This window comes from Rutilus rutilus (assembly GCF_951802725.1).
Source record: "Rutilus rutilus genome assembly, chromosome: 5".
NCBI lineage: Eukaryota > Metazoa > Chordata > Actinopteri > Cypriniformes > Leuciscidae > Rutilus > Rutilus rutilus.
Window position 1 is genome coordinate 45,158,120 of NC_140213.1, and position 23,279 is coordinate 45,181,398.

The window sequence follows — 23,279 nt, forward strand, 5'->3', positions numbered from 1 at the left end:
TGAGAGCTTATAAACACAGGAAACTGAGAAACTTAGCAAGAAATAGGTCCACCACATAATCAGTTACCATGACAACAAAGCTAGTGATCTGAACACAGGAAACAGGAAGAAACACAAGAAAACAAGAAATACAGACAAATAGTCCATGAACATGTCCTTATCGATAGGGATGTGCAATATATCGGCCACTATATCGATATCGGCCGATATGATAATTTTGAATGTTACTGATATATCGGGCCGTTAAGAAAATTCGGCTAATACATTAAAGCCGATAAATAATGGATTATTTCCTTCGGCTTAAACACTTCTGATACACACTGTTCGATATCGGTTTGCCTTTACAGATTCAATATTTACAAAGCTTAATAGAGAGAGAGAGAGAGAGAGAGAGAGAGAGAGAGAGAGAGAGAGAGAAGAGCCCTTTAGAGAACAAGAGTCCTCAAGAAAAATAAATGTCCTACCTTTTTCTTTTTAAATCTAGAAATGTATTCATTCAACTAATTTACTGTGGGTTATAGATAGATAGATAGATAGATAGATAGATAGATAGATAGATAGATAGATAGATAGATAGATAGATAGATAGATAGATAGATAGATAGATAGATAGATAGATAGATACTCAACAAAAAAGACACATCCTATGACTTTCAACTGTTTTTTTCCCCAGCAAATTTCTCAACATGTAAATGAGTATAAAAAGATTCAAAAACGGAACAAATTTCACAGACATCTGACGAACAGAAATGGATGAATGAGTCCCTGAACAAAGGGGGGTCAATATCAAAAGTAGCGGTCAGTATCTTGTGTGGCCACCAATTGCTTTAAGGACTGCAGCAGATTTGCCAGTTCTTGCTGTGAGATGTTGCACACATCTGATGGGACACATGGTTACAAGTCGTTTGGCACTGCGAGGACGATCAGCTGTCCATCCTGTCTCCCTGTAACTGTCTCAGGCATCTTACATTGTAGTTTATTGCTCTGTTTATATCTGCAGTCCTCAAGCCTCCTGCAGCAGGTCTATGGCACGTTCAGTAGGTGATCAGGGACCGTAGAAATCTTTCTCCTGGTGTTCTTCAGAGCCAGTAGAAAGGTCTCTTTAGTGTCCCCAAGTTATTGTAGCTGTGACCTTAATTGTCTGTAAACGATTAGTGTCTTAAGGACTGTTCCACAGGTGCAAGTTGAGTTTATGGTTCATTGAATAAGCATGTAAAACATTTACAATGTTTTCATTGATGATCTGTAAAGCTTATATGGATTTAACAGGGTTCCCACACCTTGGTTAACTTCAAATTCAAGGACCTTTCAAGGACTTTCCAGGTCCAATACCATCAAATTCAAGGACTTAATGTGGGGACACACTTCAAGTGAGAGCAAGGTTACATCGTGTTACCTTGTAAGATACATTGTTACAGTTTTCATGTGTCAAACACAACTATGCAAAAAAGCTTTTTTTTTTGCATTTATTTTTGGCCATATGGCAGAGATCTGATATTAACTGCATGGATTTGATTGAAAAGAATTAGGCTCATGTAACCAGAAGTTTTAAGATATTTGTTTTAAGAAAACTTCGTGCACAAAATAAATTCAAGCACTTTCAAGGACCTGTATCTATGTGTGTTAATTTTCAAAAACTTTCAAGGATTTCAAGGACCCGTGGGAACCCTGATTTAAAATACAGTATGACAAAATTATATCTCTTGTTTATAAGTGTATGTAAATATATAAATTTAGTACTCAGCATATAATGAGTAAACACGTCTGAACAAAGATATTTCCCTATTTCTAATGATCACTATTACAATTCATGGAAAGGTGACAACCCTAATCTCCAACTGTAATCAAACACACTTTCAGCTCTTCAGCATCGCTTGAAGTCACACGAACTCTGGAGGACAGTGGGTCTGCAGAAGCAGGGTTGAAGACCTGATAAAATATGCAGTCTTTGTGCTTCTTAAACATTTTTATTAGAAATAATATATTTGATATACAATCACAAATGGCAATATATTATATAATTTTAGCAAAATTCCATATCTGTATTTCTATAATTAACCCGAATGAGTGAACTTTCTTCACACAACAATATGAAACCTGTGTGATTAGCTTGTCTTCACAGTTATATAGTTAATACATGGAAATTGATACATGCAGATTTGTTCATGAATATGGTGTATAATATATATATATATATATATATATATGTATATAATCTGCATGCATTTACAGTACACACACACACACACACACACACACACACACACACACACATATATATATATATATGTGTGTGTGTGTGTGTGTGTGTGTATACTGTAAATGCACACAGATTTTACATGCAAGTCCAGGTGTTATTATCAGTTAGTGAAGGAGAACCATTGTTTAGCAAATATTACAAACCTATACAGTAGATTTGTCAATCAATGAAAATAAATGATTAGAATATAAAAAGAAATACATAGCTTCTACAACTTTACAGTTGAGTTTCGTCAATATCCAAAAATATAAGTAAGAAGTAACTGCTGTCTTCTTGTGTATCAGGATAAAAGCCATTAATTACTTTTAAACAAATAATTGTAATTAAATGTTAAAAAAACACTTTTGAGCTATATTGCATAAATTAAACCAAACCAATTGCCAATTAAACCCCGAACAGACATTGGAATAGACCTGAGACTGATAAAATATCAAAATACAGTACGATTAAAATTTCTTATTAGGTATTGCAGTGCAACTTGTAAAAGACAAGTAACACTGTCTGCACAGCAATTCAAATTTCAAAAGAAAGAACACAAAATACTGAATTACAAACCTTAAAATAACCCGAATGACTAAATAGCTTAATGCATCACTCCAAACAGCACCCTGCATCCGTTATTGGGAAAAAAGCACAGATGCACAACATGCAATGTCTTTGCCATAATGCTGAGATATTGTTAAAGTTTCTAGCTTTCAAATGTAATGGCTTTCACATTCAGTGGTCATTTAGCATTAATGATGAAAGATTATATTTCTCTTTAGAAAAGACATCTAATGAAACTCAACATGGATGGGCTTGGAAATGACTGGAAATAGACCTCAATCCATGTTTCTATCCTCCTTTCTGACACGTATGTTTACATACAGTAAAGTACATGTGAATGTCAGAGATTAGGTCAAAAGAGACAGAGAGAGGCTTGTACGTTGTGGCATTGCTGTTTTTCTCCCAAAGGTATGTCATGCCGATCTCCAGGGCAGGAGAGCTGCAGTGATCCAGGGACACGTTAAGCCAAGGGTCCTCGAAGACATTGACAACTTTCAACACAATGTGACGCTTGAATGTGCCAAGTGCCACACTCTCCACTTTACCAAAGAACACTAGAAGCACACACACAAACAAACAAGATCATTTAGTCAAATTCCCACAAAATGTATTTCGTTTTTTAGGTCGCACCACAATATATTGTTAAAGAACATCACCATTTTTATTGCATATGTCAGGAATCATGTCCATTAGTGGTTTAAGTCCGTCTTCTGCATGAGAGAAATTAGGGCTTGGTGTTGGTTTGAGATGTTCAGCACAGCAGCTCCACAGGGACGTGTTGTAGTAGTAGTGCCCACAGCAATGGTGATTTGGTTTGGTGTCATAAAGAATGGCATGGGTTGATGAAGAACAGCAAATTTGATTGGTTTTATTCATCAGCAAGAGGTTTCCACAGCACTCTGCTTTCACTGTGTTATGGGTAAGGTTGTGGAGTTTACCCGAGCAGCACTTCATAAACTCTTTGTGGTAGTCATAGACATCTGAACCACAACAGAAATTACCATTCTGATTGGAGTGGCTGGATAGAAAAAAGTTGGAAAGAAAAGTCATTCACTAGGCAGCACAGATACAAAATGCACAAGGCAAGTCAATTTCACCAGCGCATGAGCCCCAGACAAATACTGCACTCGCAAAACTTTACTGATGAGGGAAATGATTGTTTTCTGACATGAGAAACTATTCCTATTCATTATTGCAGTTATCTGCAATGAACTCAATACCTGATTCTCGCTAATTTTGGGGCGCTGACTCCAAAATATTTGTTCTAACATGCCACTTTCGAGACGTTCCTCGACTTTGGTTGTCTATGAAAGTCAAGTTTTCCGAACTGTTTTTCAACGCTGTTATTGTGTTTTTGCGGCATTAGGATGTTCGCCAACAATATACAGCTGCAAACTCTGCCACAAACTGCCACAAAGAAGAATTATGGCGACAGAAGAAAATTAAAAAATGACCAGATATCTCCTGCTGGTTTTGTGAAAAAGCTTATTTATAAACTTGTTTGTGTTTATGTAAAGTTCTCAGAGAATTTGAACATATTTGCCACTCCTTTGCAAATGTATGTTAAATTATACATTTAGAATACTTGACCGCTTTTATTTACATGCTTTTGTAAAAAAATTAAAAAAATAAAAAACGATTTTTTTTAACCCTGCATCATCAAATTAGGTAACACTAGGTCTTTATTGCAAATCAGCAGATTTTCTTTTAAGGTTCAATTCTTTTTTCATTCATTTTATATGTAATTCCGGTAATGTTTAATTATTGATTAAATAATAATAAGTAAATAATTTAATTCAGTATTTATTCAACTGATTTACAGTAAGAGCATTACGGTTATTCTGTTTTTAGAGGTTGTTAGTAGTTTTAAAACCTGTTGTTGGCTTATGAGGTGGCCTAAATGATTGAGAGTCTCAAGCGGTGCCATGAATTAGTCTTGGCATTTGCCTCTACATGCATTAGTAAGACTTGAATTTCCAGTTAGAGACAAAGACTCATTTGTCAAGATTTATCCTAAAGCTATTAGATTTTCACAGAATCACACAGGTATGCTATTTGTTTTTTTTTACTTATTTGAGCAGGGCTATACATAGAAAAAATGGTGAGTAACTTTTTACATTGTATAAAGTGCTTTACCCCTAAAGAAACATATGTCATTCTACATAAGGTTGCCCCATCATGGTGGACGTGTAGTTGAAATCAAGGGTCAAGGTTCGGCTGCTTATCCCTTTACCGTCTAAATATATGGCACTTTGCCCTTTGAAGGTCATTAAACAGTAGCTATGCATTGTGATGAAATGTGAAGTATTGCAGATGGCCCTTGAGAATGTAAATTTCATGAATGCTACTTACATTTGGTTGCTCAACATGAGCAAAAAATACTTTTAAATCAAATCAAACCTTTGTACTCCTACCTGTGTCCATTACAGCAAATATGTGTTCGAGGATGGAAGATTTTTCCTCCACAACAGTGCTCGTCGAGACGGGGACGGGCAGACAGGTTGCAGGTAGTGTTTGCTGGAGTGTACACAACACCTGCGACACACTCCGAATTCTTAGAAACGTTGATATGAAGGATTCCATTACAGCACAGCACGTGGTCATCGGACAGACGGTACAATTCTGCACCACAGCACTGAAGGACACAGGCAAACAGTGTATTAATGTATGCAGGGTTTTTGTGTTCACAGAAATCCCCAATTTATTTGAATGGGATGTTCTATAATGCTTAATCTAAGTGTTAAATGGCAATACTACCTTATTAAGTTTTGATGCCCTATACCGTTTCCCTGAGCAACACATTTCTTTCGTGGGATCGTAGGTTTCTGATCCACACTTCGATCCTAGAAGAGGAGGGGATTAGTGAGAGCATGGAATTAATTGCTACAATGATCCTAAATGTCACCATAATTACCAGTGATGTCGAGAACGATTTATATAAGTTAATGCCTGAAAAATCTCAGCTTAGTTTCTATCAATAGTTACTTAAACACAACGGTCTCTCTCAATCACTGTCTGATCGAGAGTATAGTAGACAATGAGGATGCCCAGAGCTTTACCTGGTGTGGTGGGACTGCTTGTAGAGATTTCCAGTAACACATAAACACAAACACAAACACAAACACACAGTGGTGTAAAGTATTGGAGAAAATATAATTAGTTATTGTACTTGAGTATCTTTTTGGCTACTTTGTAGTTTGACTGTTTCAAAGATACAAAGCAACTTTAAATCTCTACTTGACTACATTTTTTAAGAAGTATATATATACACTCATTTTTCTGAGACTGAGTGTTTGTTGACATTCGTAGGCTGTTGATCTTGATTTATTGCAATATTGAGGTTTTCAACTTTAGAAAAAAAACAAGTGCTTTATCTCCTCACAAATCAGCTGTCTTGGCATGTCTCTTAAGTGTCAAGGACTAGTGCATCTTTGAGCCAACTTTCAATATGAGTCAGATACTCTAAGGCCTGATTTTACAGACAGGGTATGCATTTTGCACAGATGAATTTTATCATACATCTATTATGCATTTTCCCAGTGTTACGGGGTTATTAAAAAGGCTTTTTAAAAATATTTTTGATAGAAACTGCACTCACAAAGAGTAAGGCTAATAATTCACTATTTAAAAAAATATCACTGATATTTTCAGGTTTTCCACGGTTGTGGGAAACCTGAGCGTAACAATTTTTGCAAATCAATTTAAACTTTGGGTTGCTTTAATAATTCGTTTAATTACAGAAGAAGGGACACAGTTCAGAATGAAAAGTGCTGAAGTATTCAGATTTTTTTTTATTCAAGAGAAGCTTTTACTTTGTTGTCTCTTGTGTGGCACAGAAGCTCTTCTGAAGTGGCAATTAGATGTTTTTACACAGACTGTTTAATGCTGCTCAGAGGTGGCATAAATGCATTTACACAGCAATTTTAATAATATACTTTTATACTAGGAATAATTTAGTCCTGCTGTTAAGTAGCATTATGTCTTTACACGGAATTTTGAGCAGTGGATGTAAAGAGAGGATTTTTGATCAGGACTGAATGACTCACCTGTTCGGAGGAGCAGAATCTGTGAGAATAAGATTCAGAATATAAGATGTCGTTAGGTACAGGGCTGTAAATGAGTGGAAGAAGTTACACTCCACTTCATTATAAAAGAAGTGATTACAGGACATGCTTGATCTAATGGTATGACTATCCAACAATCTTGATAAAATCTTAACCATGTCAAAACTAAACAATGCAAAGTGTTCAAGTCGCATCAAGCCAACCTTTGCCCCTGTTGCATGACATTTGAGCACTGGTTCGAGTGACAACACTGCCATTACAGCAAATCTTATTTAGGGGATTGTACGCTACAGATTCACAGCAGTCAGCCACCAGCTGGTTTAATCCATGAGTTAGGTTACCTGCAACACATCAAAGTACAAAAAACATAATAATAAAAAACATCCTACAGTGTTCAGTCTTTGCAATTTCCTTGTAAATCATCATTACATATGCCATATACAAGGGTTGGACACTGAAACACCGGCCAATATAGGCTGCGTCTTCGGAGGACACATTCCAATGTAGGAAGGCATCAAGGCACGTCCAAATCCAAAGTTAGCTTTACTTCCTGACTGTGGAAAAGCTCTTATTGCAAGTTAAACTCCAAAAGACATCGGCGCCTGATGGAATAAAGGACTTTCATCATGTGCAACTAAACCTCTACAAATGATTCAGAATGCTGCATGAGTCTTGTTTTCAACGAGCCAAAAAGGGCCCACGTCACTCCTCTGTTCATCTCTCTGCACTGGCTACCGCTCGCTGCCCGCATCAAGTTCAAGGCATTGACGCTTGCTTACAGATCCATCACAGGCTCAGCTCCCTCCTACTTTCACTCGCTCCTACGAGCCTAAATCCCTACCAGAAGCCTACGATCGGTCAACGAGCGACGTCTCGTGGTTCCATCACAAAGAGCCACAAAATCACTTTCCAGAACATTCTTCCGGTTCCATGCTGGTGGAATGCTCTCCCCAGCCTCATCCGTAAGTGCAGAATCCCTGACAACAATCTCTTCCGTGAGCACTTAACCTCATAAAAAAATCATTATAATAATAAATTCTTTCCTTTTCCTTTAATCCTCCCTTATCGGTTTTATGCTACTCTGAACAATGCCTGACCTTCGTATTTTGAGCACTTCTTGCATTGTTTCACGATGACTCGCTTAATTTAGTCCTAATTTGTAAGTCGCTTTGGACAAAAGCGTCTGCTAAATTACTAAATGTAAATGTAAATAAAAGGCAAGGTACAGAGGGAATGTGCAATTCAGCTGAAGGGAGTGTTGGCAGCTTTTACAGCGGTCTCTTAATTGTAATATTGTACCGCAGACCAGGCCTGGAAGGAACTATTTTCATTATCATTACTATTATTACCCATGTCGGACTTCTTTAGACCAAAGACTCACAGTGGTACCAGGACACGGGCCTCCGTTAGAGGTGACTGTGAGGTGCCTTTTAGAAGAACAGCCTTTGGACAAAATGCTCTGTCTGTGAAGGCCTGTAAGTTATGGAACAGTATCCCCATCACTGTCAGGGAATGTCCTACATTTTCTACATTTAAAACCAAACTCAAAGTGTGGCTTAAAGCAAACCAGTCTTGTGATCATTAAGTGACTCTTCTTTTATTTTGCTTGTATGTATTTATTTATTATTTTTTTTTTTTTGTATGTTACAATCTTTCTATTTCTGTAGTTTGTCTAGGGACTACGGATGTAAATTAGCCCTGTGGCTATAATCTGGCATGTTTACGTCTGTTTTTGTTGTTTCAATGCAGATGTTAAATAATGTGCATTGTCCCTATCAAATAAATGGATAAATAAAATAAATGATCCCATTGCCAAAAGCCACATGCTAAGGAGCTTGAGAATTATAGACCAGTGGCTTTAACATTTGTGCTGTGTAAGTGTATGGAGAGAGTCGTTTGTCAGCAACTTTCCTAGACGCTGACTGTTAAACTTGATTCTTTGCCATTTGCGTATGAGTTGGGCTTGCGAAGATTGCCACCCTCACTCGGCTGGACGAGGTTGCAAAACATGGATGCGGCAGACTCCTGTGATAGGATTTTATTGATGGACTTCTCTTCTGCCTTTAATATGGTGAATATAAACACACTTCTGTGGCATTTGGAGGAATTGCATGTGCATCAAACTTTGATTTTATGGATTAATAGTTTCTTACTGGACTGTCCACGACATGTGCTGGTTTAATGGCTGAAAGTCAGAGAATGTGGTTTTAAATACTGGTCTCCCACAGGGATGTGTTTTATCTCCAATTCTTTTTTCTTTGTTCTATTTATACAAATGAGATGACGTGTAATAAGGATAATTTGATACTTATAAAAATACGCAGACGACATGGTATTGGTGGGATGTGTGAAGGATTCTCAATCATTGGATAATTATTTTCATTTTTGTTATTTTTTACATCCTGGATGGAGGAAAGTTATTTGCAGCTTAATACTAGTAAATCTGAAGAAATGTGCTGTGGTACTAATAATGCAGGTGTACTTTTTAAGCCTTTGTTAATTAATGGAGAGGAAGTTGAGCAAGTAAAGTAGGATATTTAAAGTAGGATATTAAAGTATGAATCTGTGTTCACTTTTCATATTGTATCTTGGTTCTCGCTCTGTAAAAGTAAAAACAGACTTTTAAGGATTGTAAATTTGGCTGGTAAAATAATTGGGGAGAAACAAGGTTGACTCACAGATCTTTACACAGTGGGAGTAAAAAAAGGAAAGCCTCAGTTATTGAGACGGATTCTTCCCATCTCCTGTATAGTGCATTTCATTCTAGCAGATGGTATAAAGTACCTTTGGTAAAAAAAAAGACCACATATAAGAATACTTTTAATCCAACTGCTATTGGTATTTTAAATGGGATCTTAAGATGAATATTGTTTTTCTTAAGAATTGTTTAAGTCTTAATGTTGTAGGTTTTAAAACTGATATTATGTGTTTTGTATTGTTTGTTGAGCCCTGTGGGGATAGACAACGTTTTTTTTAATTGAATTGAATCTTCGCTGATTGGATATTGATTCCATCAATAAGAGCTGAGTGTGAAGGTTGAATTAGCAGAGCGATAGCACAGATGTACATAATATATTGCAATTAACAGTTTAGAAGAGGACAAATTGTTGGTGCGCATTTTGCTGGCTCATCTGGGACCAGGACAGCAAGTCTTTGTGGTGAAGGGAGAGTCACGATTTCCAGGGTAAAGTCGGCATAATCAATTTGTTACATTTATATATCGCTTTTCTGGGTACTCAAAGCGCTTTTACATGTGGAAGGACCACAAATGTGCAGCATCCACCTGGATGATGATGCGACGGCAGCCATATTGCGCCAGAACGCCCACCACACACCAGCTTACTGGTGGAGAGGAGACAGAGATGAAGCCAATCAGTATATGGGGTTGATTAGGAGGCCATGATGGACAGAGGCCAATAGGCAAATTTGGCCAGGATGCCGGGGTTACACCCCTACTCTTTTTCGAAGGACATCCTGGGATTTTTAATGACCACAGAGAGTCACCTTGGTTTAATGTCTCATCTGAAGGGCGATGCTCTTTTGTGTCCCGATCACTATACTGGGGCGTTAGGACCCACACAGACCACAGGTAAGCACCCCCTACTGGCCTCACTAACACCTCTTCCAGCAGCAACCTGGTTTTCTCAGGAGGTCTCCCATCCAGGTACTAGCCAGGCTCAACGCTGCTTAGCTTCAGTGGGCAACCAGTCTTGGGCAACAGGGTGATATGGCTGCTGGCATACCTCCATGAATGACAAACCACATCCACAAGACGAAGCTGTCTGACGTGATGTCCACGTACTAACCCGGATTGTATCCAAAAAAACAAAACCACAGCCGCCCAACTCAATGCAGAATTAAACTTGCAGCTCGACTTTTCTGTTTTCACAAAAACTGTTCGTCAGGAGATTCACAGAGTCAATAATCATGGTCAGGCTGCTAGAGCCAAACCTTTGGTCACTCGTTCCAATGCAAAATGTCGATTTCATTGGATCCAACAGTGCAAATCTTGGGCTGTGGACAATGTGAAACATGTACTGTTCCCTGATGAGTCCACCTTCACTGTTTTTCCCACATCCGGGAGAGTCACGGTGTGGAGAATCCTCAAAGAAGCTGAACACCCGGACTGTTGCTGGCCAGTCGGTGGATCAGTGATGGTTTGCGCTGCGATATCATGCCATTCCCTACAGTTCTTGATGGGCGTTACTGCCAAGAACTACTGAACCATTCTGGAGGACCATGTTGCCGTGCATCAGGATGATAATGCACCAATACACACAGCAAGACTGGTGACAGAATGGTTTGATGAACATGAAAGTGAAGGTGAACATCTCCCATGGCTTGCACAGTCTTGCAAAGCTTTTTCCTCCAGAAGCATCACGCAGTGACCTGGATACTGTTCTGCAAGAGGAATCAAAATCCTTCGGCCGCTGTGAAGGACTTGTATCTGTCATTCCCAAGACGAATGGAAAAAGAGAATTTTGGGAGAATTTATACCTATAAGTTATTGGGGTCTAAAACCAGGTGTTTCGGTTTCATTGTCCAACCTTGTTTATTTTATTTACTTCCTAAACTATCTGTGAATCACATCTTCCTACAGTGACTCAGCAGCCACAAACTGAGAGTTGCAGAGAGACTTTCCTACCATTACAGCAGGAACCGTTTGAGCTGATGTAAGCCAGATTTCCACATTGCAGCTGAGGGCTGCTTTCCATCGGCCCACTGGAACCCGTGTTGCTGCTTACATTATAAACAGGACAAATCAGTCTGATTTTATCTTTACCAAAACATCCTGTTAATTTACACTGGAAGTGATTTATGGTCAAATAAATGTGAAATAAATAAATAATAATGATAACAATCTCTCTGAAACTATGTTCAGAGGCTCTCGTATTCTTAAGGGTCTGTGTAAGGTCACTTACTGGCTTCCAGTGTCAGTCATTCCTGGGGAACAAAGAGATTATTCATTATAAAAAGTGGTAACTGGAGTAATTTTGAATATGAAATGTACTTAATGCAAGTTCCTGGTCTTATTGTGAACAATTGAATAGTGCAAACTATTTGTAATCTTGAATCAAAATGCTGTAACTTGATATGCCTCTTTTTGCTGATGTCATCATAATGGCATGAAAAAGGGAATGAGAAGGGAGATCCCTCTATTCTGGTATGTGACACACATTTAATACATGACAGAAAAAAATTAAACCTCTCCCTACATTTTTAGTGACAAAAAAAGCATCGTGAACAGCATTTCATGATTTCATTTAATAAAAATGAAAATTCTGTCATAATTCACTCAGCCTCATGTTGTTCCAAACCCGAGTTTCTTTCATCTTTCAAAAGAAAAATGTCACAATGTTTTTTTCTTCTTTTTTTCCATTCATACAATGGTCAGAGAGGTCCAAAACAACTGACTTTCATTGAATGGACAAAAACAGTTCATCAAAATATCTTCTTTTATTTTCCACAGAAGGAAGCCATACAGGTTTTTTAATGACTTTATGTGAGTAAATGATAAAGTGATACATTTAAAAAATGAAGTATTAAAATTTTTAGGTGAACTATCCCTTTAACCCAGGGGTGCCCAACCCTGCTCCTGCCGATCAGCTGTCCTCCACAGCTCATCTCCAACCCTAATCAAACACACCTGAAGCAACCAATTAAGGTCTTCAGGATCACTTGAAAATTAAAGGCAGGTGTGTTTCATTAGGGCTGGAGATAAACTGTGCAGGACAGTCGATCTGCAGGAGCAGGGTTGGGCACCCCTGTTTTAACCTAACCTATCCATGAGTCAGTGCATTTTCTTGCAAAAGTTCATACTTTTATTAATGGGAATCATGTTGTGGGGTTTGATTTCCTTCTTTTAATATGTGAATTATTTTAAGCAGCAGTTTCCACATATTAATTTAGATTTAAATTCTTGTACTCTCACCTTACGCCCTACTGATACTAAAGGCCAATTCACACACTGCTCTGACAGGTGTCAACCAACAGCAAAAGACAAGTTTGTTGGGTTTTGTTGGATCAGTGCGTTACGCTTGTCGATGCCTGTTGGTAACAGTCTGCACTTAATGTTTTTACATGAATGATTCAGCCTTTCCCTGGTCTTGGATCTTGTGTAATCTGGTGACTGACTGTAAATTGGCCCTAAAGGGACAGTTTACCCATCACATAATTTACTCACCCTCAAGTTGTTCCAAACCTGTACGGGTTTCTCTTTTTCTGTTGAACACAAAATAAGACATTTCTTATTCAATGTTGGTAATCAAACAGTTGACAGTATAGCCATTGACTTCCATAGTAGGAAAATAAATACTATGAATGGCTACCGTCAATTGTATGGTTACCAACATTCTTCAAAATATCTTCTTTTGTGCTCAACAGAAGAAAGAAACTCATACAGGTTTGGAACAACTTGAGGGTGTGTAAATGATGCTAAAATCAACACTTAGTAAATATATAACATTTCTTTCTGAGAACAGAGAATGAGACTATCTATGCTCAGCATTCAACAAAGCATAACAATACATGTCAAAACAGAAAGCAAACCAACGGGATTCATCACAAAATCTAATCCAAAAATTTTGGAAGCGGCACTGAAGTACAGTAAACATGTTTTCGCGTTATTAAAAAACGAGAGGCACAGGTCAGTGGAAAGCGAGAAAAAACACCGCACTGCCTAGAGGCGCGTTTTTTAAAAGTTGAACTTCTTCAAATCGTTGTTTAACTTGAGCGCCGCGTTTTTAGAACGCCGTGTCGCGCTGCAAAACACGCTAAACACGTGTTTTTCAAAGATAAACAACAACAAAGTAGCGCAGTGGAACCCGCGTTCTGTGTAAACGGTCCCAAACCATGCCAAGACTAACCAACTGAAACACTACCACAAAAATACTGTCCCTGGACGCCCAATCAATCCGTATCCAGTGTCAGTGGGTTTGCAACAGTTCCTTACTTTTCCTTGTTCACTGGCTGTCTGTATTTGCTAAATTCCCATACGAAATCAACTTTCCCTCTCAGTGCTATTTTAAGCGCGCTCCACCGGCAGCAACTTCATCACTCGACTAAACTAGCCTACTGAAAAAAAACGGGCATTGCTCATACAGTGCATCAAAACGTCCCCGCCTCCATTCAGAAAAAAACAAAACAAATCACTGACAAAGTAAATTGTAGAATCAATCTTCACATTCGTGGTTGCACATATAAATCCTTAACAAGGCACTGCTTTATAAACCACTAATATTAGAATGACTCAATTATTAATTTTAATGAATTACTTATATAAATGACAATAAAAACTAATAGTTGCCTAAATACAAGCATGTCTAAAGTTTAATTTTAGTGTTTACTTACCTTGTGTAGAGAATGTGGCAAGAATGCACAAGATTGTCACACCTGCAATAAAAAATAAAATAATATTTATAAAAAATAAATCTATAAGGCAACTCAAAAGTTTAAAAATGTGCTGTCATACATGCAGTTGATGTGTAGACCTCCATGGTCAATCCCTGTTCAATAAAGCTTGAATATCCAAAGATGATGGGATGAGAATTTATTCACTCTAAAATAAAACTTAAGCCCCGCCTCTTTCAGCGTGCATCATTGAAACAAGGAAGGACTACAGATTGTGATACCCAACAGCACACAACGGAAGTTACAAGTATGGACATAACACTGTGGACCAATTCATCTTTCATTTGTCTGACGTTTGGCACCACTTGCATCATCGCACGGTAGTTTGATTAGTGAACTGAACAGTTACTGAGATACTTTAGTAATGATCTCTGAAGAGTTTCTTCTAGTGCTTGTTGATAAGTTTGTTGTACTGGTATGCATCCTTTGGGCATTGTTTGATATCATTGTATTAAGCCAGTGGTTCAGCCCTGTTCCTGGAATCAGTGGGGATCATGTTTCACTTAAGCATTTACATTTCGTTCAGCAGTGGCTACTTTCTTTTTTATTATTATTACTGGAAAAATATGTTCTCCACTTGTACAAAGAATGGACACAAGATAAAGACGTGTGCACATAAGATATAGACATAATAGTACAAATGGCAGCGGGGGTATGATCTCCTAAACCGTTTAATAGACCAAAAAAGTTTTGATAAAGTTTAGTCAGCAATGCTGTCAGAGAATGAGACTATTTATGCTCATCTGAGACTATCTCATAATATCTGACTCAGCATGGTCTAGAGATTATGTGTGGGAATTTTAGTAAAGGTCTGACAAACGGCCTAGGAGTTTTTTTAAGAGATTAGAATTGCGGGAAGAAGTTGTTAGATAATCATAAAAATTAGATTTACCATTGCTCATGCTTTAAGCAAGGATGCAGAATAAATTATTTTGATTCTGCAGAGGTATTAGCTTAAATGTGAAGTTGCTTATTATAGTGCCACCTTGTGGCTAATGTTGACAAAAAATTCGAAATCGCATATTTCCCTATAGTAGGTGAAAAACAGTATGTGACAAGTAGTAGCCTATGTATGGCCAAATTCACAAAAATCATAAAAGTGTAGGCAAAAAGTACCCGGATGACCTACTTCTTCCAGCGAGATTCTGAAGTGTGCATTTGATGGACACTTTACAATCCCATGATGAAGAGGATTTGTGAATGGCAGAAAAGCGACACAACTGACGCTGGTAGGTCACATGATAATAACAGCATGGTGAATGTAGTAGGTCCAGGTTACATTCATAATACACACATTTATACTATATAGAAGAACGCACTTTTTAGCGGTCGTGAAGTAATTACTTATTCAAAATAAGTAGCCTACCTACTCAAGAGAGTATGCGATTTCGGACACAGCCATCGTGTACAAATAGTTCCACTTTTGTAATGGTAAGCCATTCAGATTTGATGTTATTAGCCACTGAAATTTTATTGGCTGCTGGCAGCCATGTTTTTTTAAGTATCCAATGCTGCGTCGAAATCGAATAGGCCTACTCCCTTACTATATAGTGTGCGATTCAATGGACACTGTACTATCCCATGAAGCCACGGAAGAGAATGGAGGTGAAGCGATGCAACTGACGCTGGTGGGTCACATGACAATGACAACATGGTGGATGTATTATGTCCGAATTTAATTTAGACTACCCATATTCATACCATATATTCCAATTCCAATGTAGTACCTATTCAGACAGTAGGCTATATGATTTCCGACGCACCGCTAGTCATATTAGAGGATACGTTAGGACGTCCATCAGAGAAGATGCATACCAATTTTCAACTTCACGGATCATATGGTTGCAGAGTTATAAAGGTTTTTTTGTTGTAGCGCCCCCATTTGAGGATTTTTTTTAGGAAAATTCTAAATTGCGGAATTTTTATAGGCGGAATTTTTATAGGTAGAAATTATAAATTGCCTTATTATAGCGCCACCTAGTGTTAGCGTGCGTTTACCGCAATGTTGCAGCACAGCACCTTGAATATCACCCTAAATCCTCCTCTGATGTTTTATTCATTTGCAGAATTAAACAAATTTTCTCTGCAATCTGCCCTAGATTGTCAAATCTGGTGTTAAGTTCACTGCTTACTGCAAGTCAGGCCAATGTTGAGCCTATAATTGGCCTAGTTTTTGTGGTGTGTCACTGACTGTTAGCACTATTCGAACTGCCAAATAAAACTTTCCGGCTGATTCAGCATGTTGAATCAGCATCCCGTTTGTAAGAATATCACTCTGTTTGGTCATTCAGCTTTTCTAACCAGTGCACAAGAGCAGAAATTGAAAGTAATGAAAGCAAGCAAATGATGAAGTCAAGAGAGCCCGTATAAAATCCCCTATAAGTGACCTTAATCCGACCCTTTCTGCTGGTAGTTATTCCCCTTCACACAGGTGCAGAACGCACGAGCTAGTTCTCTGATGGTTGTTGTCTTTGCGGTGTGTTCAAATGCATATCTTGAAGTGGACGTGAGGAGACTCAACAGTAAGCTTCTGTTGTTGCTAGTTTTTTTTAAGTGTCGTTTCGGTGCCAAATCTGATTATCTCTATGACTATGATATTTAAGCCGTTACGGTTCTACTGATTTGACCTCACAGAAAATGTGTTTAAATTGGCTACAGATGTGTGCTAGATAAAACAGGGCCAATGTGAAGCCTTTTCGGTCCAGTTTCTGTGATGTGTTCTGCATGGTAATTAAACTGCCATCTGTGACTTTTTGGCTGATTCAGCATACTTACTTTGCAATAGCAATACTAACTATTCTGCCACCGGCAGGTATGCAATAAATTCCTTTCACACAGGCGCAGAGTACATTCATGCTATTTCTCTGCTGGATGTTGTCTTTGCGGTGTGTTCAAGCATGTTTAAGTCTTTGTTGTGTGTTCAACTATTTGGCACAGATGCAGTAGATGTGAGGAAATTCCACAGCAAGCTTTTGTCGTCACTATTTCTTTTATGGTGGTCTTCTGGTGTGTTAGTTTTGAGTTGTGGATAAAAAAGTCAAAAAAGTCAAAAAGTTGTTTTTTTAAAGTCATTGCAGAGTCTTGCATCAGCTGCCTTTGTGAATCATTTTCTATAAATAAATCTATTTAGTTAAATCTTGACTCAGCCATGACTCCTAAACCCCAAACATCTGGGCCCGTATTCATAAAGAATCTTAATGCAAAGAGTAGATGTAGCTCCTAGAGACAAAAATTCTTAGAAATGTGGGCGTTTACTCTTAAAATTAAAGAAAAAATCATAGTAAAGAAAAAAGTAATTCAGAAAGCATCTTAACCCTTAATAGAGGTCTTAAGGTCAAAATTGTTAGGAGCACGGACGAGGACTTTTAAAGGGATAGTTCACTTTGAAATAAATTTTTGATATGTTTTAGCTTACCTCAAGGGCATCCAAGATGTAGGTGTCTTTGTTTCCGCAGTAGTTTCAATTTTGATATTTTTAGGTCAAACCGTTCTTGTCTGTCAGTCATATAATGCATGTCGATGGTCACTGGCTCAAAACACAAGCACAGAGTCCAAATTAAAACAATTCCCCACGTCCAAATGAAACAATTCCCCATCATAAGTACACATTGATGGCCTAAGACACGAAACGAGCGGTTTGTGTGAGAAAACGAACAGTATTTATATCGTTGTTATCTCTTGAACACAGCACACGTCCAAATGATCTGACGGCGCGGGCGGGTATAGATATATACATAGATGTCGCCTTGGCTACGGTTTCGTTCCAATGAACTGCAGTAGCGAAGGCGACATCTAGTGTATACGTCTATACCCGCCCGCGGGCGGGTATAGATATATACACTAGATGTCGCTTGGCTACGGTTTCGTTCCAATGAACTGCAGTAGCCAAGGCGACATCTATGTATATATCTATACCCGCCCGCGCCGTCAGATCATTTGGACGTGTGCTGTGTTCAAGAGATAACAACGATATAAATACTGTTCGTTTTCTCACACAAACCGCTCGTTTCGTGTCTTAGGCCATCAATGTGTACTTATGATGGGGAATTGTTTCATTTGGACGTGGGGAATTGTTTTAATTTGGACTCTGTGCTTGTGTTTTGAGCCAGTGACCATAGACCTGCATTATATGACTGACAGACAAGAACGGTTTGACCTAAAAATATCAAAATTGAAACTACTGCGGAAACAAAGACACCTACATCTTGGATGCCCTTGAGGTAAGCTAAAACATATCAAAAATTAATTTCAGAGTGAACTATCCCTTTAAGAGGCTTAAGAGTTTCTTTAGCAGAGGAGAAAATGGCAGAAAGATGAAGAGGGAGAAGAAATGTGTTGCAGACAATGGATGACAGTGAGTTAATAAGACGCTATAGATTAGATCGTGCAGGGATCATGTTTGTGACTGATCTTATTAGAGACGCGCTAACATCTCCGACACAGCACAGAAATGCCATAGTGCCAGAAATGAAAGTAATCACTACATTACGATGTTGGGCTTTCTCGCCCTTCTTGGTTTTGATTACATGTTTGATTCATTAAACCCAACATTCAAACCACCACTTAAATAGACATGCCAGCAATCAGTGTAATTGGAAAGAGTAGAACAATTTTTATCATTCTAAGCCAATCAAATGAAATACCTTATAGGAAATTAACACCATGGTAAATAAAAAAAGGATTTATATACACATATAGGCTATAATGTGTGTGTGTGTGTGTGTGTGTGTGTGTGTGTGTGTGTGTGTGTGTGAGAGAAAGGTCAAATTACGCATGTAATTTCAAAGTGAAGGCTTAGAATAGACCCTATACTTAAAATCACTTTTTTTTTCCTTCTTGGACAACCAACCAATCACAGTCTTCAAAAGATTGTGTCATACATAGGAACACACATCATCAGCAGGTTTGGTAGGGCTATTACAAGTTGTGGACAGACGATCAGAGAGTGCCTCAAACAAACAGCAGCTGCCTTTTACAGTTCCTTCTGAACCACAACAACAAATTTGTAATTATTTACCGTAATTACAAGATGGCAACCTGTGACGTTCTACCCAGAGCTATTCACGTCCTCCGACTCAGATTTATGTCAGCACTATCAATGGCAAAATTAATCTGCAGCAGTCAGGTGGTACAAGTAAGAGCTCAGTAAGTTGTTTACTGTATGTTCATTATTACTGTAATTAGAGCCAGACCGATTTATCAGGTGATATGAGCCTGTCGCAGATATATCTGCATCGGCGTATATGCCGCAGATATGCCACCAATATGAATCATATATTGCAGATAAAATGCTTGTAAATTGTGTAATTACGTAGTTTGTACAGCAGAGCGTGCTCCATTGTTTGCTTCTGGCGATCCAGGTCACTGTAGTGACACCAGCCCACCCTTTCTCTTCAATAAAGACGTCTCTTGTTCAGCAGCAGACAAGCAGTCAAGCGTTGTCTTAACGGTGAGTTGCTAACTAGCATATAGTTAAACATATAGTTTTCAAGATAAGCTATTGGGTCAGTATACGCCCTTGACTTGCGAATGGCAGAGGAAAAGGGAGTAATAAAGTGAAGGGATCTCAATTGGAAATGACTAAAACACACCTTTGACTTGATCTATGACTCAGTTTGGACAGTAGGCTACTTGCTTTTTAGGAAAATCAATGAATGACGCAATCTGAACCTGGTATTGCATTATGGATGATATGAATCACATCATGTTATTGGATGACACTATCATAATGAAGCTTACATCACTCTGCTGAACACACTGCCTTAACTCTGCTGAACAAACTGCCTTATATCAGCTCTAGAAGTCATACAGCACCCTGCTTCAACACACAAACCTGAAGGTTTCAAATAAGCCTGAATGACTTGATGACCTGGATCAGGTGTGTTTAATGAGGGTTGAAAATAAAGTCTGCAGGGATGTGGCCCTCCAGGAACTGTGTTTTTCACCGCTGTCATACAGTGTTGTGCTCTCTTATTTGTCAGTGTTTGATTTTGCAAAGGGACACATTTCTGTTCTGTTCTAGCTAAAGAAAGTGAGCAGAGATTCTTTGTACTTGAACAGTGAAGATAATGTCACGGAGTGACAAATGGGAACCGTAAGAAATGGAACGAAACGGTTCCGGCGGGACACCAGGCCGGTTCCGGTGGCCTGTCATGGCTGCCCGTGTTGATGAGCGACAGCTGCAGTGAATTATGAAGTGGCTATTTCAACGTTCGGCGTGCAGCGTTCAGTGTTCAGTGTGTGGAGCGGTGGGGCGGTACGGAGGCAGCGGGCATCTGGCGAGCTCGGCCTCGGCCGAAGCGGAGGAGAGTGGCATTATGAAAAGATGCTCTGTTGTGCGGCGGTCTGGTGTTCAGTGTGCACGGCGGCTTGAGAAGAGAGAAGCGGCAGTTGAAGAGGAGAGGTGGACAAACAAAGCGGACCAGATTAAAGTCGAGGTACAAACAGACGAGAGGCAGAGGCGGTAGTTTGAAGGCACGAGTGTGCTTTGAATTATGGATTGTTGATTGAACTCGATGTTTCCTTTGAACTTGCCATCTTAGTGGATCAGCCGGCCCGACGAGTTGAGGTGAAGGTATCCTTTTCACTTTTAAGTGGTGTGTATTGCAGTGTCTGACGATTGAAGTGAGCACGTGTGAAGATTTAAAGTGGTTTGATACATGCACGAGTATTTGAAAGACTGATGTTGCCAACACTCTAAAGCTCGGTCGGAGACTGTCCAGCCCGGTGGAGAGCTACTAATTAATGTGAACAAAGAGAAACTGCCAACCGCCACTGCTGCCTGCCATCACCTTTTGTGGTAAGAAGACTCAGTTGTAACTCAGTTGGATTCTGTACTCACTACTGTTGTTCTGTGAACAAAGAGAAACTGCTAACTGCCACTGCTGTCTGCCATCACTGTTCTGTGGTAAGAAGACTCAGTTGTAACTGTTGGATTCTGTACTCACTACTGTTGTTCTGTGAACAGAGAAACTGCTATCCGCCATTGCATGCTGCCATTGCTGTCCTGTGGGAAGAAAACTCAGTCGTTAACTGCTGGATTCTGAACTCACCATTGCTGTACTGTGAACAAAGAGAGACTGCCAACTGCCACTGCTGTCTGCCATCACTGTTCCGTGGTAAGAAGACTCAGTTGTAACTGTTGGATGCTGTACTCATTACTGTTGTTCTGTGAACATAGAGAAAATATTATCCGCCACTGCATGTCGCCACTGTCCTGTGAGAAGAGAAAGTCCATCGTCTGCTGCCACCCACCTGAAGCCCCTTGTGCTCTGCTCACCACCTACTACTCGCTGCTCCCCACCGAGAAGAGGTCTTAGTTCTCTGGCCCATCCCCGTCGTCCTGTGAAAGAGAGGTGACGCTCAGTGATCTGATGCTGTCCTGTGAGAAGAGAAACCCCCCCGCCCGCTGATCCTTACCCGTGGTCCCCCTGTGTTCTGCCTACCACTTCCGTTGGTTTGCTGCCTACCCTCTATTGGTCCTGGCTCCTGGACCAATCTGCCTCCTGCCCCTCCTCCCCTCCTTCTATCGTGGCCCTGGAGCAGAGCTACCCAGCTCCTGCTGCTGCTTAAAGGAAGACCTCTGACCCTCATTTGAAGAAAGACTGTAGAAAGAGAGATGGCCGAGAGACATTACAAAAGAGAGACGCTCAGAGGAATATCACTGGAAAAAGAAGGGTTATGATCAGGCAAGAGCTTTAGGACCCACGTTAATATTAGTAAAGCTCTCCGGCACTAGAGAGACCTCAGCGGGAAGGCCTGAACACGGACGCCAAGGTTGCATTGTTTATGCTCCATACATGAGTAATATGGGTTTTGCTATGTTTCATAGAACCAATGCTGTTGTTGTAATGTTAGCTGTTGTAACAATTTGTCTGGAGCTGCTGGCGACTAACAACCAACACTTGATCAAGATCTAGACCAAAAATGTATGCACCTTGTAAGATTGAAATATCCAAGATATTTGAAATGAACAAAGACATTTGCTTGACTGTTTTTCTTCCCCCCTCTTTCTACGACAAGGACCATTTGGAGTTCCTGAAGGCACAGATGGGCTGATAGTGATCTAGGCCTGTAGGCCAAAATGTTTGTATTTTGGGGGTCAAGTAATTGTCACACCTTTAGTACGGTGGGGGAAGTTCGAATGACCTGATTGGTCAGTTTAAACGCCTCACAGTTGAGTTAAAGTCACATGGTCAGGAAAGGATAAAAAGATTGAAACTGTTGCTCTGTCTCTTTTTATGCTCTGGCTCTCTGATTCTCTGGGTCCCTTTCTTGGGGCTCTCTTCCTTTACCTCCTCTTTCCTCTCTCCCTCTCTCCCTCTCTCCCTCTCTCTTTTTCTCTCAGGTAACATTTTTCATATATGCTGGGTACAATTAATAATATAAGTTATCATCATCTCATACATCTATTTTGTAACTATTTTAAGTGTGTAACCATAGCCATATTTTGTCAACAATTTGTGAAAGTGATTCATTATGCTCCCTCCCAAACATTCTTTTAAAATCTGAACCTGATGAATCTCGACACTGTCCTCCCAGAACACGGCCATGATCTTTCTTACATGGTTGTTTCAGAAATGAAAAGCCACACACCATCAATCAGGGTAAGAAGAACTGTTGTAACATACAAACACATAAGCATGCTACAAACATAATCACTGAAATAATGATCCAGTCATAGACTCTTAAGCATTTGCCATTTAAAGGTAGGGTAGGTAATCATTTTTCAAAAAAAAAAAAACATTCCAAATTTGTTTAAACTGTCTTTATATACCAATACATAATTAAAATGTAAGTACTCTGAAAAAGAAAATATAAAAATCGAGTGACTGTAGACCTTTTAATCTGCAATAAACACAGCTCATTATTTCCATTCACTCCACCCCCTCCCTTCTGAGCTCCTTCCAAAGCCACGCCCCCAAAACACATGAACGCCAACCGCTCAGGCTGGAACAAGACGCATTTATTACCTGAGACGAGTGGAGAGGAAGGAGCGC

The 23,279-nt window shown here is 39.2% G+C and overlaps 1 protein-coding gene across 1 annotated transcript; it reads right to left on the reverse strand.

Moving 5' to 3' along the window:
• Positions 1–1,970: 1,970 nt before the first annotated feature.
• On the reverse strand, positions 1,971–14,395 carry LOC311290736 (uncharacterized protein). The gene is made up of 11 exons (XM_084409421.1): positions 14,342–14,395; positions 14,221–14,262; positions 11,793–11,814; positions 11,516–11,610; positions 7,074–7,211; positions 6,853–6,871; positions 5,866–5,879; positions 5,564–5,649; positions 5,221–5,441; positions 3,463–3,824; positions 1,971–3,360 (listed from the first exon to the last, which is right to left on the reverse strand). The coding sequence occupies exons 1-11, from the start codon at positions 14,364–14,366 to the stop codon at positions 3,095–3,097; spliced, it is 1,290 nt and encodes a 429-aa protein (XP_084265547.1). The 5' UTR covers positions 14,367–14,395; the 3' UTR covers positions 1,971–3,094.
• Positions 14,396–23,279: the final 8,884 nt, after the last annotated feature.

What these genes read in the sequence shown, in the direction of transcription:
- LOC311290736 (XM_084409421.1), bottom strand. Translation starts at nt 14,366, where the DNA reads ATGGAGGTCTACACATCAACTGCAT. An exon ending in TGCCACATTCTCTACACAAG is followed by an intron (nt 11,815 to 14,220) that starts GTAAGTAAACAC and finishes TTTGTTCCCCAG; the next exon opens with GAATGACTGACACTGGAAGC. An exon ending in TGACATATGCAATAAAAATG is followed by an intron (nt 3,361 to 3,462) that starts GTGATGTTCTTT and finishes GTGTGCTTCTAG; the next exon opens with TGTTCTTTGGTAAAGTGGAG.